Source organism: Cnephaeus nilssonii (genome assembly GCF_951640355.1).
Source record: "Cnephaeus nilssonii genome assembly, chromosome: 11".
NCBI classification, from domain to species: Eukaryota; Metazoa; Chordata; class Mammalia; order Chiroptera; family Vespertilionidae; genus Cnephaeus; species Cnephaeus nilssonii.
This window is the reverse complement of record NC_137082.1, coordinates 34,124,974-34,151,600: the sequence shown is the minus strand read 5'-3', so window position 1 is coordinate 34,151,600 and position 26,627 is coordinate 34,124,974. Positions and strand designations below refer to the sequence as shown.

The following is a 26,627-nucleotide window of genomic DNA, read 5'->3' as shown; positions in this document are numbered from 1 at the left end:
TTGTTTGTGTGTGTTTTTTTTAGAGAGAGTGTAAGGGAGAGAGAGAAACATGGATGTGTTGATTGGTTGCCTCCCGCATGCCTCCCGACCAGGGCCAGGGTAGCCCTTGCACTTCTTTGGGTCAGTTCCTCCACTCCGGATGTTCTCCAAGTGTGGTCCCAGGGAGCTGGTTGGAAATGCAAATTCTCAGACTCCACCCAGGCTCTTCTAATCTGACACTGGGGATGGGACCCAGCAATCTGCCCTGGAGCAAGCCCCCCAGACGGTGCTTATGCAAGTTCCAGCTGGAGACGCACGGCTCTCCCTACTCCGAGGAAGCCCTCCCGGTCACCTCCCCATCACCGGGCCGGGCCCCGGGAGGCACTGGCAATGGGAATCTGCTGAATAACGACGATAACGATAGCGGCTAGGACCTCCTGTGTGTCAGGCTGTGTTCTACACAACGCCGGCGGACTAGCCACCCCAGGGGTCATTTTAGGGATAGTGAAACGGGGGTTCTGCAAGGCCAAGCTGCGCCCGGGGGGGGGGGGTCCCCCAGCGGGAGAGCCGGTAGGGAATCCCTTGTCTGATCGCTGGTTCCTCAGGGACATCCACGGGCGCAGCGGCCACCCAGGCGCCCCGCCCCCGGGGTCTGCGCGTGTCCGCGGGGGCGCCCCGCCCCACGCCCCGCAGTTCGCGCGTGTCCGCGGCTCCGCGGGGGCGGAGCGAGGCGGCGGGGGCCGTGGCGAAAGTGCGGCTGCGGAAGCGCGGCGAGGAGGCAGCGGGCGAGGAGGAAGCGGGGGGTGGCGGCGGCGGGAGCTGCGAGGCCGCGGGCCGGGAGGACGCCATGGGCCGCCTGCTCTGCACGCAGGGCCCGGTGCCGGAGGCTGTGGGCGGCGACATGCAGCAGCTGAACCAGCTGGGCGCGCAGGTGGGCCCAGCGGGCGGGCGGGGGCCTGCGGGGCGGCCCGAGGGGGCGCCGGCCGGGTTGAGGGCCGCCTGGCGTCGAGGAGCGTTTGGGGGAACCAGGCCGAGCCGCGTCCGGTGTGCGTTGTGGCGACTCCGGGAGGGGCTGAGAGGAATTGGGGTCTGCGGCGAGCTCGGGGGGCCTGAGGGCCCGCTGAGGGGCTCGGGGTGGAGGTGGGGTCGGGCACTTCCGGGACGAGCTGAGCGTGAGGGGTCCCAGAAGAGGGACTGAGGGGCGTCCTGGCGAGGCGGAAGGGAGTTTGGGGAACTAAGGACTAGACCGAGGGCGCCGGGAGGCGGAGGGGCTCCGGGGGAGCGCAGGGGTTGGGGTCGGGGAGGGACTGAGACGTGCAAAGGGCGGCGCGGGGCCTGGGGGACGGAGCGGTCCCAGCTTCCCGAGGGGAGGGGCGGGGCCGGGAGGCGGGGCTCGGACGTGGCGGCCGGAGTAGCCGGCCGGCCTGGGCTGCGGGCCTGAGGGCTGCGGGCGGGGCGGGGCCGGGCCGAGGCTGGTGAGGACGGGCACCGCCCGCACCCCCAGCTGAGGAGCCGCCTGGGGGTCCCAAAGGGAGAACCCGCGTACTGTCCCTCCACCGCGCGGGGCCCGGCCTCGGGTGCCAGCCCGCCCGCCTTGGAGGCTTCCGGTGCCTGTGCCGGCTGGGATGATGCCCCTTTGATGCCACCAAGGCGGCTAAGTAAAAAGGTTAAAGTGACATATAATGCCAGGCATGTTCTCAGGCGGTGGTGTCTGATAGAAATAAATGGCAAGCCCGGCCGGTGTGGCCCAGTGGTTGGCCGTTGACCTATGAACCAGGGGGTCACAATTCGAGTCTGGGGTCAGGGCACATGCCGGGTGGTAGGCTCCATCCCCAGTGGGGGTTGTGCAGGAGGCATTCTGGCCTGTGGTTCTCTCATCATTCATGTGTCTATCTCTCCCTCTCCCTCCTCTCTGAAATAAAAAAATATACATTTTTTTAAATAAAAAGAAATAAATTGCAAGCCACATGTCTAATTTTACATTTTCTAACAGCCACATTTAAAAATTAAAAAGAAACAGGGAATTAATCTTAATGTTTTTTTAAATCCACTATGTCAAAATATTATTTCAACATGTAATCCTCATAAAAATATCAATCAGATATTTTACTTTTTGGTACTAAGTTTTCTGATTCTGGTATGTATTTCCATTTATAGCATGTCTCAAATTAGACCAGCCCTTTTAAGTCCTTTATAGCTATACTAGAGGCCCAGCACACGATTAAATCGTGTGCGTGTAGGTTCCCTTAGACCTAGCCTGCCATCAGGGCCATGTCCGCCACCTTGCCACACCTCGCATGCTCCGTGGACTCTGCCGGCGCCCCGGGGGTGTGGGAGCGAGGGCCCAAGAGGTGCTCCATGCACCTCCTGGTGACTGGTTGTTTGGTCGTTACAGCATTATGGTGTTACAGCCACTGGCCTTTTATAATATAGATGTGGCATGTGGTTACTGTACTGCACAGCATAGGACTAAGTGCTTTTATGTACATTAACTCATTGAGTCCTTGCAACCACCCTCTCAGGTAGGTACTATTATAAATCCCATTTTACAGATGAGGAAGCAGAGCCACGGAACAGTTAAAATACCTGTCATTTACTGAGCCAAGCACTGTTTCAGGTGCTTTATGTCTTAACAACCCTAAAAGTCAGTTACTAGCTTTATTCCGGTTTTACAGATAAGAAAAATGGTTCAGGGAAATAAAGGGACCAGTTTTTATTTGTGTGTTTTGTAATATTTTTTTTCTTTTTGTTTTTTATTGATTTGTAGAGAGAGAGGAAAGTAGAGAGAGCAAGAAACATCCATCAATTGCCTCCCACATGCACACACCCTTAACGAGGATGGAGCCCAAAACCTAGGCATGTGCCCTGACCTTGGGGTGCACTGGAAGACACTCAACCAACTGAGCCACATCCGGCAGCGCTAAAATGACCAGTTTAAAGTCAGGCAGCTCGGAAGTGATGGAGTCAGTAATTCAGGACCAGACATCTGATTTAAGATCCTGGGGAATTAAACACACTGGAACAGAGCTTTGTAGATGAACTCCCAAACTAAGTATCTTAGCTGTTATTTATATGTAGGTGTTTTCTGGAAGGCTTCCATTTGGAGAATAAAATAGATTCTGCATCCAAAAAACTTTAAGCATCCACCTGAAGCTAATATAATATTGTATACCAACTGTACTTTAATAAAAATAAAAAAAACACCCACAAAACTTTAAGCTACTGGATTATATGATCCCTAAGGTCACCTCCAACTTGGCAGTTATGGAAAATACAAACCATTTCCTTTAAGACCAGGGTTTGACACATTCTCTAACTTTGAAACATACTCTACACCTTTACCTTTGTTTTTAATACAGAAAGCTTTTTCCTGATAAGCAACTTACCAACTTTGGGCCATTTTTTCTTCTTTTGTTGAGTGATCAGACATTTTCTAGTACCCACTCTATTATCTGAATTTATTTTGAAGTCCATGGCCTAGGGCTAAAGGAGAAAAGGAATCATTTTATTAATATTGGCATCACCATTTATTGTTCATTCAGTGGATATTTATCTGAACGCTCACTGCATACCAACTAGCCACTAAACCCAGTGAGGTTTACAAAGGCTTAGTGGATGCAACCTATTGTGCTGGGGCAGTTGTGATCTGAGAGAGCAGGTCAAAAATGGAGATGCAATATAGTACTAAGTGTATCTGCATGTGCTCTGTAATGCCTATAATCAGTTCTGGGTAATGTGGAGCCTTGAAAGTAGGTGGGATTTTAAAAAATATTCATTTTTAGAGTGGTTATGAGAGAGGAAATTTAGAAAAATATAAAGAAGAAAATAAATGGCCTGCAAGCCTCTCACCTACCTATAAACAAAAGCAATACACACACATTAGAAAATTCAAACAGTATCTGAAGGTATAAAATAAAAAACAAAACACCTATTTATCTTGTCCCCAGAAATAGTCATTTTAATAGTTTCTTGTGTACCTATGGAGGAAAAATGTCTGCATCTGTCACCACATGTAGGTATCCTTAAAAAATATTTTTTTTGGCATTAAAGGGATTGTGTGATATTCCTTTAAATGGATCTACCATAATTTATTTAGCCTGTCCCCTATTTGACACTTAAGTTGTTTTCAGTTTTTATGAACAATGCTGTCAAAGAACTGCTTTGTGTAAATGTGTCTGGGATTACTTTTTGAACATATCTGAAGGATGTACTTGCAATGAAATTACTAGGTCAAGGGGCATGGTCATTTAAAAATTAGATGCAGCCCTAGCTAGGTAGCTCCACTGGTTAAGAATTTTGTCCTGGCCCTAGCTGGTTTGGCTCAATGGATAGAGCTTCAGCCTGCGGAATGAAGGGTCCTGGGTTCGATTCCTGCCAAGGGCACATGCCTGGGTTGCGGGCTCGATACCCATTAGGGGGCATGCAGGAGGCAGCCAATCAATGATTCTCTCTCATCATTGATGTTTCTATCTCTCTCTCCCTCTCTCTCCCTCTCTCTTCCTCTCTAAAAATCAATAAAATATATTTTTTTAAAAAAGAGAATTTTGTCCTGATATGCCAAGATTGTAGGTTCGATCCAGTCAGGGCACATGCAAGAATCAACCAATTAATTCATAAATAAGTGGAACAACAAATTGATATCTCTTTCCTTCCCTCCCATTTCTCATAAATAAATAAATAAATAAACTTTAAAAATTAGATGCAGATTGCCAAATTGCCCTCCAGAAATGTTGCTCTATCTTATCCTCTCATCAGCAGTGTGTGAACATGTGTATTTCCTTGCACTTCGACCAGAACTGATGTCATCAAACTTTTATTATTTTTAACTTTTATTTTTGAAGATCTCATAAGAAAACAACAACAATCATATTTCCATGTTTTACTAATTTGCATTTCTTTAATCTGGAATGATCTTGAGCATCTTTTCATATGTTTACTGGTGAGAATAGTTAAGATATTGATTTAGTGGATAGTCACAGGCAGGTGAGCATTCCAGGGAGAGGTAGCTATGCAGGTACAAAGGCAAAGAATGGGGGAAAATATTCAGAGATTTATTCTATAAATACTTACTGTGCCCTTACAATGGTTAAGGTGCTGTGACCATACAAAGCCATACAAGGAATCTCTGGGAAGACTTGTTCTTGTTCCTTATCTGGATTGAAAATTCTAAGTTCCCCCAGGTAAAGTTCCAAGGGGGAGCCTCAGAGATTAAGAATCTGGATAGGTCCCTTTCTTGTTGGGAGTGTCCTGGTATCTTGTCCTAGGTTTTGAAGGACAAAGAGGGTTTGGGCAAATAAAGATAGGGATGGGGGTCTGTAACAACTGACAGACCAGATTAGCTTGAGGCCCCTCTTGAGAAGTGGGCGATGAGACCTCACAAGGGGATTGAGCCTGACTGCTAGGCTGAGGCCTGGAAATGGAAAAGCAGTTGGAGGGCTTCTCAGCTGCCCTATTTTTTGTTTATTTTTAAGGCCCTGGGTATCAGGAAATACAGTTGGCCAAAGATCTGATAGTTCCACAGATTTGCAGCAGAAATGTAAAGAAATAAAAACTCATGAATAGTTTGAGGACACATTCTCCAGCCCATCCTGTTGTGTTTACTTTGTAGAATCAGCAGTTAAGCAAGGCTACTACCCAATATCACAAATACTGGAGAAAGACAATGCCTGGATCAACATTGGTTAACATGTTTCCAGGGTATATTAAAATTTCAAGACAATAGACACTTCCAGGAGTGTAAATCTGTACAACTTCTTTGCAAAGCAGTTTGGCAAAATTTTCTCAGAATTTAAAAAAATGCATATATCCTCTGACCTAGGATATGTTTTAAGAATTTATCTATATACTATATAATAAAAGAGTAATATGCAAATAAACTGAATGGCAGAACAACCGAACAACCAATCACAGCGTAATATCCTAATGATATGCTAAGGCTGCTCAACCGCTTGCTGTGATGTGCACTGACCACCAGGGGCAGATGCTCCAACCAGTAGGTTACTTGCTGCTAGGGTCCTGCCGATCGGGACTGAGCAAGACAAGCCTGGAGCCTTCCCATGATCCCTCCCTGGCTGGCCAACCTCCCGTGTCCCTTCCCGGCCCCAATTGTGCACAGGTGGGATCCCTCAGCCTGGCCTGTGCCCTCTCGCAATCCAGGCTGAGGGCCCCCCGCCCCCCAGTGCACAAATTTTGTGCACTGGGCCTCTAGTTGTTTAATAATACCAACAAGATACACACATACACACACACTAATGTGCCTCTTTAGGAAGCTAACTTATGTTGAATGCCATGCAGTTGTTAAAAGAGTTGGCTACATTTATATCTGCTGACATGATTGATCTCTATGATAAAATTGAGTGAAAAAAGGCATAGTGCTGGGAGTCAGTTTGTATTTAAAATAAATGAAAATAAAATGATGGGAAAGCCACAGAGGTGTTAGCAGTAACTACTTGTGGGGAGTGGGACGGAGGTGTGGGCAGGGAGAAAGAGAAATGTTTATAATCTTTTATACTAGTTGGGTCTTTTCAAAACCTTGCACATATATTGGTCTTATATTTTCAAAAGGCTAGTGTGGTAGTTTTTTTTTTTTTTTAATATATTGATTTTTTACAGAGAGGAAGGGAGAGGGATAGAGAGTTAGAAACATCGATGAGAGAGAAACATCGATCAGCTGCCTCCTGCACACCCCATACTGGGGATGTGCCCGCAACCAAGGTACATGCCCTTGACCGGAATTGAACCTGGGACCTTTCAGTCTGCAGGCCGACACTCTATCCACTGAGCCAAACTGGCTTTGGCGGTTTTTGTTTGTTTTTTATTAATTTTAGAGAGAGAGAAAGGGAAAGAGAGGGAGAGAGAGAGAGAGAGAAAAACATTGATTTGTTGTTCCACTTATTTGTGCATTCTGACTGGGGGTCAACCCTAGAACCTTGGTATATTGGGACAATGCTTTAACTTAGCTACCTGGCCAGGGCCTCAAAGACTAGTTTTTAAACATAATACATTTTAGAATAAAATAATACAGAGCTATACCAGGGGTTTGTGTGGAATTTAGTGGCTCATGCAAAAGGGTTAGGTGCATTTGATAATCATATTACATGTACAGCTTTAGGGACTTTGAGCTGAAGTTTCTGCATATAATTTTGTTTAAGTTGTATTGTTTCTTGAAGGTGGATCAAGTGGTATAGTGACTCTAATTATCCTACCTAATAATAGACAAATTTGCAAATTGACCATACCTCCGACACGCCCACAAGCCACGCCCACCATCCAATCAGAGCGAGTATGCAAATTAACCCAAACCAAGATGGCTACAGCCACAGAGAGCAAGGTTTCCTAGGTAACAGAGGAAGCCAAGCTTTCCGCCTGCCCTTGCCAGGCCTAAGCCTCCACTCAATCTACAAAGTTTCAATTATAGAAGGTAAACAAATTCAAACAAATGGCGGCAGAATGGAGCTTGAGAGAGCAGGCCAGGGTTGCCGCCGGCAATGGGAAGCAAAGCTTTCCGCACACCCTGGCCAGGCCCACCCGCTTAAGGCAACAAAGTTTCAATTATAACCCCAACAGAAATAGCTGCCGCTGCGGAGGGAGCCCCAGGCTTGGCTCCGCTCCAGGCTACAAAGTTTCAATTGTAGAAGGAAAATAAATTCCAGATACCAGGGCCTCCCCTTGGGTTGCCAGGGGGCGTGGCCGGCCTGCAAACCACCACAGGCCCCTCGCTCAGGCCGCCCCACGCCCCAAGGGAACCCCCACCTGATCCAGGACACCCTTCAGGACAAACCAGCTGGCCCCCACCCCTGTACCAGGCCTCTATCCTATCTAATAAAAAAGTAATATGCAGATTGACCATCACTCCAACAATATAGCTGCCCCCATGTGGTCAAAGATCCTGCCCCCATGTGGACACAAGATGGCCACCACAAGATGGCCAGCAGGAGAGGGCAGTTGGGAGGCACCCAGCCTGCAAGGGAGGGCAGTTGAGAGGGACCAGGCCTGCAAGGGAGGGCAGTTGGAGGTGATCAACCCTGCAGGAGAGGGCAGTTAGGGGTGACCAGGCTGGCAGAGGAGGGAAGTTGGGGGCAAACAGGCTGGCAGCAGAGTGGTTAGGGGGTGATCAGGCTGGCAGGCAGAAGCGGTTAGGGGCAATTCAGGAAGGCAGGCAGGCAAGCAGTTGGGAGCCAGCAGTCCTGGATTGTGAGAGGGATGTCCGACTGCCCGTTTAGGCCCGATCCCATAGTGGGATCGGGCCTAAACGGGCAGTCGGACATCCCTTGAGGGGTCCCATATTGGAGAGGGTACAGGCTGGGCTGAGGGAACAACCCCCCTCCGTGCACGAATTTTGTGCGCCGGGCCTCTAGTGGCTATTATAATTGCTACCGTTTGTTTAGCCTCTAGCTTGGCACTGTGCTGGAGGCTTTGCATATGCCACCTTTAGTATGTTCTGGAAGCTATGTATTATTACCTTTGTTTTCCCTCTGGGGACTGAGACACAGAGAGGCTAAGTGACTTGCCCAGAAGCACATGGTGGGGTAAGTAGCAAAACACTGATTCACATCTGGGTCTTTTAAACTCTTTCCCACACTGTGCACACACTGTCCATTGGGAGAGAACATGGTAAAGTTATGGTAAATGTGTCAGTCTGCTTGGGCTGCTATAACAAAATACCTCAGACTGGATGGCTTTAACAACAGAAATTTATTTCTCACAGTTCTGGGGGATGTTAAATCCAAGATCAAGGTGCGAACAGATTTAGTTTCTGGTGAGAGCCCTCTTCCTGGCTTGCAGATGGCTGCCTTCTCATGTGTCTTAGAGAGAGTGAGCTCTGGTGTCTCTTCCTCTTCCAAGGAATTTAGGGCCCTACCTTTATGACCTCTTCTAACCTTCTTTACCTCTTCACAGGCTCTATCTCCAAATACAGTAATAAATTCAATATATGAATTTTGTGGGACACAAACATTCAGTCCTTAAAAGTACAATACCAATAAAGAGAAGATTTACATGCACAAAATAATAAGAGACTGGTCTAAGACAATGTAAAATAAACTGTTAAACTTTACTGTTTTATTATATATATTACAAATAATATATATATATATATTACACACACACACACACACACACACACACACACGATCTTTCTATGGGGTAAGCCACTAGAAAGATAGATAGACAAAACAGAAGAAAATAAAAATTACTCCAAATCTCACCGCACAAAAGTAACTGCTTTTGAAAAGGTACAGAAAAAGTTTATAGGGTATATTATCTTTTTTTTTTGGGGGGGGGGAGAATTTGTATATTTGGATTGGCTTATGTTTGAATAAGTATGTGTAAGTATAAACAAACAAACAGAAGTAACTGCTATTAATGTTCCAGTGAACTTTCCTTTTAGGCTGTGGGGGGGGGGGGGGGCGGGGAAGAGTGTTCATTCTTTCGTATATTTGGGCCCTTGAGATGTATGTGTGCACCTGTGCACACACACTCACACTCTCTCAATATATACCTCCCAAGTATCCCAATAAAATATACAAGTTTTTCAGAGAATATAGTGACACGTATATTGACATTGGTGGTGGATATTGTAAATATTTTTTAACTCTAAGATGATCAAAACCTGCATGTTATTCTTTCTCTCTTAATGGTCTATGGTTGGATGGAATGTGGGAACACTGACCAGGCGTAGAATTTTACTGATGTTCTGTGTTATTCTCTTCACAGCAGTTCTCAGCCCTGACAGAAGTGCTTTTTCACTTCCTAACTGAGCCTAAAGAGGTAAAGTATTTTGTGATAAGGGGAGTTTCTGGGTGTGGGTCTACAGTCCTGAGATGCTTAGCAAGTGACAGCCTCATTTGTGCCGTTCCCTTTCTGCAGGTGGAAAGGTTTCTGGCTCAGCTCTCTGAATTTGCCACCATCAATCAGATCAGTGTTGGCCCCCTCAGAAGCATCGTGAAAAGCTTCCTTCTGGTTCCAAACGGTGAGTAGCCTCTGTCAGCAGCTGAGGTCAGAGACATTACTTGAACATTCCTTCAGTCCACAGAGTAGGCAAGCGTGCTCTGGGCACTGAGCCAGAGCATTCAGTAGTAAACTAGACATGGGCGGGAATCACAGACACGGGAGGGAAGCCAGGTCGATAGATAACCCTGGTAGAGTATAATAGAGTTGCAGTTCAAAGTGTAGTCTGCATCCCGGCTTCAGTCCCCAAAATGTTATCTAGTCCTCTACACAGTAAACATTTAGAAACTTTTGAGAGTAAGCATTTAGAAACTTTTAAAGCAATTTGACAAAGTCTCTTAAGTCTAATACAGTTTTTTAAAATGGTGCTTGGTGGGTTTTTTTTAAATGTGGTAAAATATATGTAACAAACTTTATTATTTTAATCATATGGGGCTTGTATGTTTTCTTTCTTTCTTTTTTTAATCCTTACCAGAGGATATTTTTTCCATTGATGCTTTTTTTTTTAAGTTTATTGGAGTACATTGGTCAGCATGATTATATAGGTTTAAGGTGTGGGTTTCTATGTCCATTGGTTCTTAGAGTGGGAAGGAAGGAAAGGTGGCGGGCGGGGAGAGAGAGAGAGAGAGAGAGGGAGGGAGGGAGAGAGAGAGAGAGAGAGAGAGAGAGAGAGAGAGAGAGAGAGAGAGAGAAACATCAATGTGAGAGACACATCGATTGGTTGCCTCCCCAACTTGCCTGATCAGGGCCGGGGATTGAACCAAAGCCCATGTATGTGCCCAGAACCCGAGGCCCTACTATCAAGGCCTGATGCTCTAACCACTTAGCCAAACCGGCAAGGGCTCATTTCCCATTTCTAGGAATTAATTTTGGTTGTATTTTACAAAAATATTGATCTGTGATAGATTGAAAACAAAAAAGGTGCAGGTAGTTTGATAAACAGAGTTTGCCTAGGCCAGTTGGGAAGTTTCTAGCCAGGAGGGAGGAGGTGAGAAAGGTGTGGCTGCAGGGATGTCCATTGTAGCACTGTATATGATAGAGAGAAATTAGAAACCATTAAATTGGCAACTGGAGATTGGTGTAAGTTGTGGTCTATTTTTACCAGGGGACATTATGGTGGTCAAGAATTCACAGTTCTAAAAAAAAAAAAAGAATTCACAGTTCTGAGTTAGATGGACCTGGGTGTGAATCCCAACCCCTACCAACATTCCCCCCACCCCAAGCTAAGGCTTTTTTTTGGTGTGTATGGGGGGGGGGGGCGAAGGGGAGGCTTGCTTTGAAGATTGAGATCGTGTAAATAAAATACTTAGCACAGTACCTCAGTAAAAGTTGCTCTTATTTTTCAAATTATGTAGTCATTTAAAAAGATGCTCTTGAGGAAAATGTAATGATTTGGAAAACCTTTCACAATATACTGTTTAAAGTAGTAGTTTACAAAACTTTCTACCACAGTGGTATTTTTTGTAAAGGAAGGGAGGAAGGATGAAAGGAAGGAAGTGAATGTTAACTGTGGCTATATCTAGGCGGTAAGACTGTAGGTGGTTTTGTTTATTTTTGCCTATGTACTGTCTAAAAATTTGCTAGAATTAAATTGGTAATTTAAAATTAACTTTATTTAAAGAGAGGCAACATTTGAGCCCAGTCTGAAAGAACCAATAAATGTTGACAAGACTGAAAGGAGTAAAACAGCATCCCTTGTTTGCGTTTGCACAGTTTAAAAATCATGAATAAGCTGATCTTCCCAGGATTCAGCCAAATGGTGCACTAAAAGTTGGGGGCTTAAATTTGTTTGTTCCTTTTGGGTGTCTTCCCGTATCTTAGTGCACATCCCTTTCCTTTGCCTGTCTTGTGCTCCAGAAGTTCTGGAGGCTTGAATCAAAACATCCCTGAGGTTTTCAACTGTGAGATTTTATGAACCTTTGTTTGTGTGATTCTTACATTCTTTTTTTATTTTTTTATTTTATCTTTATAAATGTTGAAAGTATTACAGATTTCTCCCTTTTCCCCCCAATACCCTCATGGAAGGTTAAAGGCATGTGAACCACAAGGCTGGATGGGAACTTGCAGTCTTTTAAACACAGGACTAAATTTTCATTGCAAACTTAAAACAGTGCAGAGCTATGGAGAGTCAAAAGTGAAAATTCCCTTTTACTGTCATCCCACTCTTGTCTCTAGAAATAATCACAATATAATTTTGATGTATGTCCTTTTGTATTTTTACATACACTGACAAACTTACATGCAGTGATGGTAGCAAACCATAGAATAGATATGCAGCTTGCATTTTTTTTCATACCTATCATGGAGATATCTCCACATCAACTGCATTCTTCTGATAACTGTAATACCTTGGACTAAAAGTCTCATTTTTTAGTGAATCCATTTCCTATTGCTGGACTTTGAGTTGTTCTAACTTCTCACTCTTAGAAACAAGGCCAGTGAACGTTTGTGTGCTCACCGTGTGTGAGCATTTCTGTAGGACAGGTGCCCAGAGTGCAGAACCAGCACTTTGCTGTCATTGTCAAGTCTATACCCATGGAAATGGGTTTGTCTGCAGGTGGAGACCTGTTTATACAGTAACTGTTATGGACACTGATTTTCTGGAGACCTCTGTCTGGTGTCCCTGCCTCCATTCTTTCCTGTCTTTTTTCTCATCTCTGCTCCCTACTCCACTCCATCCTGTCAAACTGCCTCCAGTCCTTCCCAGCCTCTGGGCTCCAGCCCCTGCGCTGTCTCCTTCAGAAAGCCTTCCTCAGTCTGCAGTGACCTTTGTTCCGCTCAGCAACAGATCTGGGTGTTGTTGTTGTTTACTTGCATCTCTCATTTTGAACATAATCATTTACTTTTCTATTGTTCATACTGCTTTGTATGTATTTGTCTCGTGGCTCTCACAGATAGCTAATTCCTTGAAGTCGGGCTGGTCTTGTACTACTTTCTGAACTTAGGGTTACAATTTAATGACATAGAACAAGTGCTTAGTACATGCTGGGTGAGTTGAACTGAATTTGAGGTATCCTGTGGCTGGGTGTTTTTTAAGCAGGAATGATTATAGAAGGTCATTTTCTATAGATGTAGAGAACACTGAAGAACTCATAGCATGTCAGTCCAGACCTGGGCTTTGGAGGCTCACTGGATTTGACTGTTGTTCATATCACCTAATGCAATTATTTGACCTTGGACAAACCAGCCTCTTGGAGGCTCAGTTTCTTATCTGAAAAAATGAAGTAATAAGAGCAGATTATGGCAGTGGCATTAGGAATAAGTGGGTTAATATGTGTAAAGAACTTAATACAGTACTTGCTAAATTTTAGTTTTATTTGTTGATAGTTCAGTTAGTTTCAGCCCCATGCCTCAATATCAGGTTATGCAATAAAATTTTCCTTCACTTAATGGAGAGAACCTGAATTCACTTCTTGTCTGTTGATGCTCCAAAGCTTTCAAGCTTTTTAAATTTTAGTACTGAAGTCTCAGGTTTGCTGTACTTCTCAGCTCTCAACAGATTTTTTTACTGTTCTTTTTGTTCCCATGCAATCTGACTTTTGTCTTCCTGCAGAGTTTTCCTACTTGAATTCTCCGTTTCTTCTAGAGTGACTCCTAATCATTTGCTATTGTAGCTTGTAAGTCTCTTGGCCTCTTCCTCAAATCTTGGTCTTGTGTGTCATTTTCTTTCCAGTCCCAGAGTCTGCCATCCCAGAGCAAGGTCTTGGCCCTTTGTACCTTATTGTGGCAGTAACAGCTTCACTTCCGTTCTCCCATCCCAGATTCCAGTTTGCCCTGGAAGCACGCTTATACCGTACAACTCGGAACATGCTGCTCCTCTCAACTATTTACTTTACATAATGAAGTCTGCAGTCCTTAATTTGGTATTCAAGGCCTTTTTAAATCTGAAATGTAAGACCCTCATCCTCTTCCACTTCCCTCATCCTCTTTCTGCCTGTGCAGTTAGACCTCACTGTAGAATCAGAGCTTATTAGAGCTGAAGGGGCCTCAAGGACCCTCCAGATCAGTCTTCCCCAAATTTGTGTTTTCTTTTCTTTTCTTTGTTTTGTTAATCCTCAGCTGAGGGTATTTTTTCCGTTGATTTTTAGAGATAGTGGGAGGGAGGAAGAGAGAGAGAGAGATATCAATGTGAGAGAGAGAGAGAGAGATTTTTTTGAAATATATTTTTTTATTGATTTCAGAGAGGAAGGGAGAGGGAGAGATAGAAACATCAATAATGAGAGAGAATTATTGATCGGCTGCCTCCTGCACGCCCCCTACTGGGGATCGAGTCTCAACCCAGGCATGTGCCCTTGAACGGCATCAAACCCTTGACCCTTCCGTCTGCAGATCGATGCTCTTTACTGATCCAAACCGGCCTGGGCGAGAGAGACACATTGATTGGTTTCCTCCCACACACGCTCTACCAGGGCCAGGGATCAAACCTGCAACCCAAGTGCGTGCCCTTGACTGAAAATCAAACCTGCGACCCTTCAGTGCATGGGCCAATGCTCTAACCACTGTGAAACACTGGCCAGGGTCCAAAGTTTGTATTTTCATTCAGAAAAGGTTTCAGCAGCCAGACAGTCAGAATATACTGTCTCTCCACCTCTGCAGCCTTGGGACCTGCTTAACCAGTATCTGTGAAACAGTTAATCATGGAACTCGTTTTTTGTTTTGTCAGGATGGGGGTCAAGTAAAAGCTTTATAAAGTGCTAATCTAGTCTAGTCTTGGTCTTGGAGATAAAGAAACAGAGTCCTAACAGAAGGAAAGCAACTTGATTTAAGATCTTGTAGTGCAAAAACTGGAGCTAGAACCTCCCTTGATTGAGTTAAAGTCTAGTGGAATTTTTTAATGTTTATCTTACACTATTTAGTATGTAATTCTAAAAACCCTGACTTCAGTTACTCAACTCATGTCCAAATTGTTTCATCTGTATCCCACCCACTTCACCTGCTGCTCTATAAACTGGATTATTTTAAAGCAAATCTAAATCTCTCAGACATCATATCATGATGAATGAATTCCTAAATACCTAGTTTTGTATCTCTGAAAGGACTTTTCCAAACCCTTATCAACTACAATGCCATTATCATATCTAAAACTAGAGGCCTGGTGCATGAAATTCGTGCATGGGGTGCGGGGGAGAGGGGAGCTCAGCCAAGCCTGCTCCCTTTCACAGTTCGGGAGCCCTCAGGGGATGTCTGACTACATTTTTTAAAAATCACCCTGTACTTAATTTTCTTTTTTTTTTTTTTTTTTAATTTCTTTATTGATTAAGGTGTCACATATTTGTCCTCATCCCCCCATTCCCATCCCACACCCCTCCCCTTGGATGCCCCAACCCTCCCTTGAACTTAAGCATTGGTTAGGCTCATATGCATGCACACAAGACCTTTGGTTGATCTCTCCCCCCTCCCCCCACCCTCCCCTATCCTCCCTCTGAGGCCCGATAGTCCGATCGATGCCTCCTTGTTTCTGGTTCTGTTCTTGTTCATCAGTCTATGTTGTTCATCATTTCCCCTAGATGAGCGAAATCATGTGTCACTAGAGATATACTTATAAGAATTGAATGTGCGACGAGCAATAATAGTTATGCTGACAGGCAAATGAATCAGTCTGTAGTGAGTTTCTTTCTGGACCAACAGTTCTTTTGAGACCCAATATCAATGTCCACCAGTTCGCTATGAGTACATGTCGGCACTGACCCCTCAGCTCTGGATGGTGGACAAATGGTGGTAATGCAGGTCCGACTCCCTCTGGTTTGGTCTCGGCCGGACCCAGGGGCACTGATTCACCCGGATCCAGGGGCCCACGGCCTCACCCGGACCCGGGGCCAGGCTCACCCGGATCCAGGGGCCCACGGCCTCACCCGGACCCGGGGCCAGGCTCACCCGGATCCAGGGACCCACGGCCTCACCCGGACCCGGGGCCAGGCTCACCCGGATACAGGGGCCCACGGCCTCACCCGGACCCGGGGCCAGGCTCACCCGGATCCAGGGGCCCACGGCCCCCCCCGGACCCGGGGCCAGGCCCACCCGGATCCAGGGGCCCGCGGCCCCACCCGGACCCGGGGCCAGGCCCACCCGGATCCAGGGGCCCGCGGCCCCACCCGGACCCGGGGCCAGGTGTACTTAATTTTCTTACTAACTCCCCTCACTCTCACATTCTGTTTCTTCTTTTTATTGAACTATTTTCCTGGCCTCACCCCATTTTAGGATCCTTCTCTTTCCTGCTTTCTTTCCCTCCCTCCCTTTGAACCTCCTGCGGCCCCTCTCTCCCTTCATTTTCCATGTCTGTCTCCTTCTTACTCCTCCCACCGTCCCCTTCCCATTCGCCTTTCCCTTGTGAGCCTGAACCCTGCCTCTTTTCCTCCTTCCCTATTGTGGGTACTCACTAACTGATTTTTTATATTTTGTTTTGTTTTGTTTTTTTAAAGAAAAGGTGTTAACTCCCTTTTCCAACTCCCAAAGGAATTATTTCTCTGTGTGTGTTTGGGAGGAACGATCAGCATTGAAAAATAGCTACAAATAGTATTTAATCAACTGTTGAACAAAGTTCCCCAGGATTTCCATTAAAAAAAAATATATATCTTAGTGATTTTTTACAGAGAGGAAGGGAGAGGGATAGAGAGTTAGAAACATCAATCAGTTGCCTCCTGCACACCCCACACTGGGGATGTGCCTGCAACCAAGGTACATGCCCTTGACCAGAATCGAACCTGGGACCATTCAGTCTGCAGGCAGACGCTCTATCCACTGAGCCAAACCGGTTAGGGCAGGATTTCCATTCTTAACCTGCTTTATTACTTTGCTCTGTGGCACTTTTCATCTTATACATGGCTTACTTATTTGTTATAGTTATGGTTTTCTCCTCCCAATAGAATGTAGACCTAATGAGGCCTAAGAGTTGTTGTCTGTTTGGTGCATTGATGTTTCCCAGTGTCCAGCACAGTGCTGGCAATAGCAGGTGCTCAGTAAATCCAGATACTGTTCCCTCACGAGCCTTGTAGGGGTGGATTCAGCTGGTCAACCTTCAGGGTCTATAATCACTGAATGAATACAGCTCACCCTCCTCTCTCATATCCCTCCAGGAATTTTCACCAAGGCTTAGTTCTGTTCCTTGGGCTTTTCTTATTACACTGAATAAGCTTACATAGATTTTTTGGTTAGAAGAACAATGTTTGCTCATTTTCCAATTGTTCCCCGGCAAAACTGAAATTCTCACCCTCACATACATCTCTGTCTTGTCCACCATACTGTATAATGGCAATGAAATTTTGCCATTCCATTGGAAATTTGTGTTCAAGGAATTTATAAACTATCCCAGATGGTTATCTGTGTTTAAAGGACATTCTCGCTCAGTGATTGAGCATTGACCCATGATCCAGGAGATCTCAGTTCAATTCCTGGTCAGGGCACATGCCTGGGTTGTGGCCTTGATCCTCAGTAGGGGGATGCAGGAGGCAGTCGATCAATGATTCTCTCTCATCATTGATATTTCTATCTCTCTTCCCCTGTCCCTTCCTATCTGAAATCAGTAAAAATATATTCTAAAAAAAGGACATTCTCAATTTCCACCAATTAACATGTTCTGGTGATTCCAGCTCTGGAATTCACAGTTTTCTGTCTGGTATAGGATCTAGGCTGCAGGCCTGTCTTGTGGTTAGGGCAAAGGAGTCACCAAAGGAAAAAGCTGAAAAGGAAGTTAAGAGTTATAGCCAACTATACTATATTATGAATTCTAAAATTGCTGAGAAACTAGATCTTAAATGTTCTCACCACAAAAATGAAATGATAATTATGTGACCTGATAGAAGTGTTGGCTGATGTTATAGTGGTAACCATATTGCAATATATAAGTGTGTCAAATTAACACCTTAAAATTACAATGCCATATGTCAATTAGATCTCACAAATGAAGGAATGGAAGGAAGAGATGGGTTAAGGGTTTAAGGCTAGCACGATGCAAATATATTTTTTAAGAAAGATGGAGGGAGGAACTGGAGGAGGAAAGAAATTAGTTAAGGACTTAGGCCTAGTGTGATGCATATATATTTGTGTTGTTAATCTCACCCAAGGATATTTTTTTCATTGATTTTTAGAGAGAGCACAAGGGAGGAAGAAAGAGAGAGAAATATCGATGTAAGGGAGAGACATTGATTGATTGCCTCCTGTATACACCCCGGAGGGGGCCAGGGATCAAACTTGCAACTCAATCAATCAATTAAAAAAATGTCCTTGACAGGGAATTAAATCCACGACCCTTCAGTACCCACTGAGAAACTTTTTAAGTTTGCCTGGCAGAGTAATACAGGATGGAAAACTAGCCCTTTGGTCCCTGCAGTTGGGAGCTTTCGTGGTCACCGTCAAGGTATAGCTTCACTGGGACAGCATCTCAGAATGACGATGTGGAAAGAGCCAAAAGCTAATTGTCTCTGCCATTTGCCAGCTCTTGTGGCCCTGGACAATTCATTTAATTGCTTTAAAAAAATTCTTTGGGGCTTCAGACCTCAGATGCCTCCACCTGGGCCGTGGGCCCGCAGGCGTAGGCTCGGAGCCCAAGAGGGCGCGGGCGCGTGATGTAGTAATGCGATGGCGCCAGCGATCTGGAGCCAGCGCGGCCTGCGGCGGGAGCCATGGCCGGGGGCGCGGGTGCGCGGGAGGGCGTGGCGGGCAGCGGCGCGGCGCCCGCTGGCGGCGGATGCGGGCAAGAAGGCTTTGGCCGACCAAGTGTGTACCTTGCTGCAATTATAATCTTCCTTGAATTCTTTGCTTGGGTCCTGTTGGAAATTCCAATGCTAACTAGAGGAAGAGAGAAGGAGAAGAGATGGAAACATCAATGATGAGAGAGAATCATTGATCGGCTGCCTCCTGCATGCCCCCCGATAGGGATGGAGCCCACAACCCGGGCAGGAAAAGCGCTATAGAAACATCAATGATAAGAGAGAATCATTGATTGGCTGCCTTCTGCAGGTCCCCTACAAGGGGTTGAGTCTGCACACCAGGCAGGCATGTGCCCTTGACCGGAATCAAACCTGGGACCCTTCAGTCTGAAGGCCGACGCTCTATCCACTGAGCCAAACCGGTTAGGGCTGCCTACTTACTCTTGGATGAGGATATAATTAAAGCTATAAATAAGGGAGAGGGAGAGAGAGATAGAAACATTAATGGTGAGAGAGAGAATCATTGATCAGCTGCCTCCTGCAAGCCTCCTGCTGGGGATTGAGCCTGCAACCCGGGCATGTGCCCTTGACCAGAATCAAACCCGGGAGCCTTCAGTACACAGGCCAACGCTCTATTCACTGAGCCAAGCCAGCTAGGGCCTCCGGATACTTTTGGAGTGAATCGGTTGGGTGAATTCTTGGCAGTGCAATTGTTGACTATGTACATTTTATAAATTTTCTCCCCCAAAAGCTTGCTATTTATGTTCCTGATAAAGGTTTTAATAATGCCCACTTCAGAGTATTTGGGATAATCAAGCGGAATGTGGGTTTTAACTGGATGAATATGAAGGAGTTGTACATGTGATAGTTTGAGTTCATTGGATTGGCTAGGAAGTGACCCCCTGCTTGGAAGGCCTTTATGGCCACAGTTTCCTCAGGTCTTGCCTTTTTTTATTTCCTTTTTTGGCTTCCTTGCTCCGACTGATTTTGGAGATAAAAGATTTCCTCCCTTTGTTTACATGGTTTATTTTTCAGGCACAACAGCCTTTAGGATTGTTTTTCTGGAGTGAGATGAGGGTGGGGTGGGGACTTGGTGTTAGGGAATTACTTCAGAGCCCTCCTTATTCTTTATTCATCTTCTGGAAGACTAAGAAGTGGAAATTTTTAGACCCGTTGCCAAATTGTGACTCTAGGCTGTAGCCTGCAGGTTAAACATTGAGACATTCAGATTGCTGGCAATACTTAGTTTTCAGGAATTGGAGCTTGTGGGCAGAAAGAACAAAGCAGCCCCCACTGGGGAGTGTTCCAGAATTTCTGAGGGGAAGGTTTGATACGCCTCTTGGAAGGGACTTGTGAATTCTAAAGGCCAAATATTGAGCCCATCTGGGTGTACTTCCTGAAAGCTGGTTTTCTAGGGCAGCACTGTCCAATAGAACTTTGTTTTGTTTGTGTGTGTTTTAATATTTTTATTGATTTCAGAGAGGAAGGGAGAGGGAGAAGAGAGATGGAAACATCAATGATGAGAGAGAATCATTGATCAGCTGCCTCCTGCGCACCCCACACTGGGGATTGAACCCACAACCCCGGCATGTGTCTTGACCAGAATCAAACTGCGACCTCCTGGTTCATAGGTCAAAGCTCAACTACTGAGCCACGCTGGCCAGGCTAGAACTTCGTTTATAGATGGAAATGGTCTGTAATCTGCACTTTCCAGTATGTATTATGGCCACTGGAGCCATATGGCTATTAAGCATTTGAAATAGCTAGTGGGGCCAAGGAACAGAATTTAAAATTTTATTTAATTTTAATAAAAATTTTTAATGTATTTTATTGATTTTTTACAGAGAGGAAGGGAGAGGGATAGAGAGTTAGAAACATCGATGTGAGAGAAACATCGATCAGCTGCCTCCTACACACCCCCTACTGAAGATGTGCCTGCAACCAAGGTACATGCCCTTGACCGGAATCGAACCTGGGACGTTTCAGTCCGCAGGCTGACACTCTATCCACTGAGCCAACCCGGTTAGGGCTAATTTTAATAAATTTAACCACACGTGTTTAGTGGTTATGTATGGCACAGTACAGTTCTAGGTTGTTGCCCCTGTGCCCAGCCCAGCATTGAGCTTCCTCCACTTTGCTCCAGGAATCTGTGGCCTTCTTCTTTCCTCAGATCAGGTACCCTACCCCTAACTTCACAAAACCCTTTCTTCTGTCTCTAATGTCCTCTATACTTTCAGGGAAGGTGGGAGGTAAACACTTGTGTTGTACAATAAACAAAATAGTCTGTCTTGTTCTCCACTTGTCTCAATGTGACTTTTTCCCCCAGCTGAATTGAGATCTTCATGGAGCAACTGAGTTTTGCCTATTCCTTGTGTCATCTGTGTTGTATAAGTTGTGCCCAATAAATACTATTAACTGATTAATTGATTTGTCCTTTGTAACGGATTTCTCCCCTTTTTTCCAGGTGCCTTGAAGAAGAGTCTCACAGCTGAGCAGGTCCGGGCTGATTTCATAACTCTGGGTAGGTCATTACCAAGGTTCCTCAGAATGATAGGCCTTGCAACTCTTTCGTATATTAATGTCTCCCTATGTTCTCTCATAGGTCTTAGTGAAGAGAAAGCCACTTACTTTTCTGAAAAGGTATCATAATTCCTCTTAATCAAGGTTAATTAAGATCACTTGCTTTTATTTCATGAAAAGAAACAAATGGAAAATGCCAACTAAGGAAAAGTCATCAATCATTATGTGTCATTTCCCCAGCTTAATGTTTTTTTATTTGGTTTCATGCAAATGACATACATCCAGCTTTTAAATTGCACTATTTAACACATTTGTATTTTTTGTGCATTTTTTAGTGTACCCCATTGATCTGATTAAGTATTAATGTCATACTGTTGTTCCAACATAGATTAAATCTGAGAATGAAAGAAAAAATTTATATTAACTTCTGCGCCCTCTACACTCCCCCACCACCCAGATCTGTGTATATAGACCAGCCCTTGGTTCTGCTTTCTTCTCACTGTCAGTATAAATAACTAAACATTGCTGTGGGGGGTGGAATGAAGAGGGAGAATTTTTCCCATTGTTATGACTTTGGCTTTTTGTTTTTGTTTCAGTGGAAGCAGAATGCCCCCACCCTTGCTCGATGGGCCATAGGTCAGACTCTGATGATTAACCAGCTTATAGATATGGAGTGGAAATTTGGAGGTAACTAGTTAGAGCCAGTCTCAGGTCCTTTGGGTGATGTAGGGTTGGGTTGCAGAAGCTTTTAGATCAGGCGTCCTCAAACTACGGCCCGCGGGCCACATGTGGGTGTTTTTGCCGTTTTGTTTTTTTACTTTAAAATAAGATATGTGCAGTGTGCATAGGAATTTGTTCATAGTTTTCTTTAAACTATAGTCCGGCCCTCCAACGGTCTGAGGGACAGTGAACTGGCCCCCTGATTAAAAAGTCTGAGGACCCCTGTTTTAGAGAGCTTCTATGGGGAAGAGGTGCCCTCCATCCTCCAACACCGTTGGGGCCAGCACCTGCCTCTGGTATTGCCGTCCATATTCAGCAGCTGTTTCTGCCCACGCTGTTGATGTGTTGACTTCCTGAAAAACACATTTTGCTGTCCTCATACTCACCCCCATGTGGCTTCTGCTGCACAACCTGCAGGATGGGGGTCTTCAGAGTGGGTCCTCAACCAGCCGCTTACTAGTTTTTTCTTTGTATCATAGTGACTTCTGGGAGCAGTGAACTGGAAAAAGTGGGAAGTATTTTTTTACAAGTAAGTCTTCTCTTGATTGTTGAAAATGGGTAGATTTTTGACCTGGTTAAAAATTATTAAACCTACATTGGATTTCTTTAAATATCCAGTTAAATGGATGTTCCACTGAAGTGCCTCAGAGCAATGTGGTCAGCCAAAGACATGGTCATCAACATGTTTACTTTCAGATTAATAGGATCCAGGTATTATTTTTAAAAGTTTGATTGCTCCTGTAATCATGGGACTTTTTAGAAGTTTTGGTGGACAATCCAGACTGCTCTTGTAAGCCCTCAAGTTAGAAACTGGATGCTTTGATGTTTAAGTGAAAGTTCAGGTTTTAAAAATTTCTTTGCCCAATTGTCATTTTAATTTAAATTTTTATATTTCTTCTTTTTAATCAGTTAAAGTTGGTGCTTAAGAAAGGAAATCAGACTGAAAATTTATATATAGGTGAGTTCAAATTCCCATTTGAACCTTTCCCCTTTTTCTCTGTTCTCTTCACTCAATGGACTCATGTAGAAAAAGTCATTACTAAGTTGTATTATAACCACTGCCTTTCCTCTCATAAAAGATGGTACAAAGATACTTAATAAGCCGCCGGCAAGTTGGAGACCCCAGAGTTGAAGAACCTTTCTGAAAAAGGGGGGAAAGGAATGGCAAAGATCGAAGAGCAAGAGGCTCTTCTAGTAGAAGTCATTGTACATCCTACTAATGCCCTTTCATCTCTATGCCCTGGAGTTGGGCCATTTTAAACCTCCTTCCTTTTTTTATGGGGCTGAGAACTTCCCTATATTCAAGGCTCTCAGTTTTTTATTATGATCAATTACCCATCAAAAGCTGCCTGGTTGTACTAAGCCAAAAAAGAAAAAAAAATTTCTCTGGGTGGAAATTAATTTTCTTGGATGATTCTGTGGAGTTGGAAACATTTACCTGAAGCTGACTTTTCTTCCCCCAGAGTTAACCTTGCCTCAGTTCTACAGCTTCCTGCATGAGATGGAGCGAGTCAGAACCAGCATGGAGTGTTTCAGCTGATTTCTGTCCCCCTGCATCTCCACCTTTGCCCTCCCCTGCTGCCTCCGCTTCTGTGGCTGACTGCTCTGAGAAGCACCTCACTCACAGGCTGGTGGGGCACTGATTTGGCCCTCCTTGCTTCTTGGGAGCCCAGGTGCAAAGGCTTCTGAAAAACAACAGGATTAAGTACTTAAAGAGCCCTACACAATTGTTCTGTAAACTCTTTGTTAAGGGAACCTCCACCACCTATCACCCAGGACACTTGTTTGATATTCAAACAGGCTAGCATCTCAGATTCAGGGAGGAAATAAGTGAGTTCCCTCCCCATCAAAGTTCCAGATGCCATCACTGAAGATACAGGCTGATCATCCTGTATTTCTATTCTTTCTCCCTAAAAAAGCAAGGGCTTGTTTATAGCTGAGGAAGAGGCTGGCTCTGAGAATGACACGTTAGGAATCCCCAACAGGATTTCTACACACTGTGGTTTTGGTGATGGTGCACTGCTAATCAGTTTTTTGGTGTGTTTTTTTCTTTATTGTTGGAAGTATTACATATGTTGCTAATCAGTTTTTAATAGGGCAACTATGTACAGATACATGTTTGGCCTACTCTGAAAAGAACGGAGGCTAGACTGTCTTCATTTCTGGTTTTGCCCTATTGTGTTGTAATGAAGCAGGCCTTTTTTGAGGCTGTTACAGCTGACCACTTTTGGTTCAAGCTGACCACCTTTGTTGGTTATATGATTAATAAAAAAGGTTCCAAAGAAAAGGTCTGCATCCAGTTGTCTTTGTGTGTGGAGTAGAGTCCTCTGCCTTGCAGAGAGTTACTGATCTGATTTTCAAAAATTACTTCCCTGGTTTTGGTGAAGGCCCTGGGTCTTCAGTAAAATTAGCTGTGGTTCGAGGTTGGAATTTGTAAGAGCAGTTCAGGGGAAACTCGGGTTAAAAACATGAAAAGCGGAGCATATCACTGCTTTGTGTTGAGATGACCTTAGCCACCACTCTAGCATGTGACTTCCTCCTACCTCTCCCCTCAGAAATTAAAAAAAAATTTTTTTTAAATTTTATTTATTGATTGATTTTTAAAAAATAAATTTTATTGATTTTTTACAGAGAGGAAGGGAGAGGGATAGAGAGTTAGAAACATCAATCAGCTGCCTCCTGCACACCCCCTACTGGGGATGTGCCCGCAACCAAGGTACGTGCCCTTTGACTGGAATCGAACCCGGGACCTCTCAGTCCGAAGACGACGCTCTATCCACTGAGCCAAACCGGTTTCGGCGTTACTGATTGATTTTAGGAGAGAGAGGAACAATCAATTTATTGTTCTACTTATTCATGCATTAATTGGTTGATTCTTGTATGTGCCCTAACTAGGTATTGAACCCACAGCCTTGGCATAGCAGAATGACACTCTAATCAACTGAGCTACCCCGCCAGGCCAAAATTTTTTGAATAGATAATATATACCCATGACTCAAGAGATACAGTGTAAAGTAATTCCTTCTTACCCTCATTTCCCAGTTACCTAATTCCCCTCCCCAGCGGCAACTACTGTTATTAGTTTATTCTGTGTATTTCTGTAATGTCATGCATTTGCAAAAATATATGCATAGAGTTTGACTTTTCCCCCCACACAAATGATATTGTACTATATGCACATCTTGCTTTTTTCCACTTAACTTGGAAATCATTCCACATCAGAACAGAGAGAGCAGCCTCATTCCTTATAACAAATGTACCATGTTTCTTCAAATGAATGGTTTATTTAACCAGTTTCCTACTGATGGGTGTTTAAGTTATTTCTATTCTTTTTCTCTTATAAGCAATGCTGCAACTGAATATTTTTGTATATGTATCATTTTGCATGTGTGGAAGTACATTTATAAGATAAATATGTGAATGTGGAATTGCTGAGCCAAAGAATACATGCGCCTTTTTATTTTATTTTTTAGAGAGGAAGGGAAGGGGGCGGTTGCGGGGGGGGAAGTGCGGGGAGAGAGAGACATCAATGTGAGAAACATCTATCAGTTGCCTCCTGCACCCGACCTGACCAGGGATTGAACTCACAACCTGGACATGTGCCCTTACTGGGAATTGAACATGCCATCTTTCGGTGTACAGGACAACACTTCAACCAACTGAGCCACATTGGCCTAAGCTAAATATGTGTTTATCAAAGAGTTTTAAAAGGAGTAAAGCAAAAAGGTCTCCTTTCCTTGTTTCCCATTTACTGGGCTCCGCTACTGCCCTCCAACAGGTAACCCTGCTATTAGTTTCTTAGGTGCCCTTCTACAGGGTTTTCCCCCACATATAAGCAGTAGGAATTTAAATTTTTACTCTTTTTTGTTACTGTTTACACAGATGATTGTATACTATACATACTATTTTTTAAAATACTTTTTAAAAAAAATTGTTTTTATTGATTTCAGAGAGAAAGGAAGAGGGAGAGAGAGATAGAAACATCAGTGATGGCCCAGCCAGCGTGGCTCAGTGGTTGAGTGTCGACCTATGAACCAGGAGGTCATGGTTCAATTTTCAGTTAGGGCACATGCCTGGGTTGTGGCCTCAATCCCCGGTGGGGGGCATGCAGGAGTCTCAGCTGATCAATGATTCTCTCTTACCACTGATGTTTCTATCTCTTTCCCTCTCCCTTTCCTCTCTCTGAAATCAATAAAAATATGTAAAAAAAAAAAAAAAGGGAAATACCAATGATGGAAGAGAATCATTGATCAGGTGCTTCCTGCACACCCCCCACAGGGGATCAAGCCCACAGCCTGAGCATGTGCCCTGACAGGGAATCAAACTGGCATCCTTTTGATTTGTGGGTCGATGTTCAATCACTGAGCCATACCAGCCGGGCTATTCACATTATTTTTAATACATTTTGGAGATCTTTCCTTCAGTACATCGAGTCTACACCCTTTTCTGTGGTTGCAGCATATTCTCATATGTGAATGGGTCATAACTAGCACTTGCAATTTTGCTAAATAGAGCCAGTATTAGGGCTCTCTAGAGAACAGAGCCAACAGGGTGCGTGTGTGTGTGTGTGTGTGTGTGTGTGTGTGTGTATGGAGAGAGAGAGAGATTTATCTTTTAATTTATTGATTGATTTTAGAGAGGAGGGGAGCGAGAAACATCGATCTCTTGAGAGAGCCATCCATCTGTGGTTCCACTTATTTATGCATTCATTCGTTGAGTCTTTTTGTTTGTCTTGTTAATCCTCACCCAAGGATATTTTTCCATTGATTTTTAGAGAGAGTGGAAGGAAGGGGGAAAGACACAGAGTGAGAAACA

The 26,627-nt window shown here is 44.5% G+C and overlaps 1 protein-coding gene across 2 annotated transcripts; it reads left to right on the top strand.

The window, feature by feature from the left end:
* Nucleotides 1-744: 744 nt before the first annotated feature.
* On the top strand, nt 745-25,269 carry COMMD7 (COMM domain containing 7). Of its 2 annotated transcripts, none has more exons than XM_079783609.1 (9): nt 745-910; nt 9,697-9,747; nt 9,847-9,949; nt 21,037-21,093; nt 21,175-21,212; nt 21,689-21,779; nt 22,292-22,341; nt 22,722-22,770; nt 23,276-25,269. In XM_079783609.1, the coding sequence occupies exons 1-9, from the start codon at nt 827-829 to the stop codon at nt 23,350-23,352; spliced, it is 600 nt and encodes a 199-aa protein (XP_079639735.1). In that variant the 5' UTR covers nt 745-826; the 3' UTR covers nt 23,353-25,269. The 2 variants fall into 2 exon arrangements, with proteins under 2 accessions (XP_079639735.1, XP_079639734.1); XM_079783608.1 differs by having other exon boundaries at nt 9,694-9,747; nt 23,276-25,264.
* Nucleotides 25,270-26,627: the final 1,358 nt, after the last annotated feature.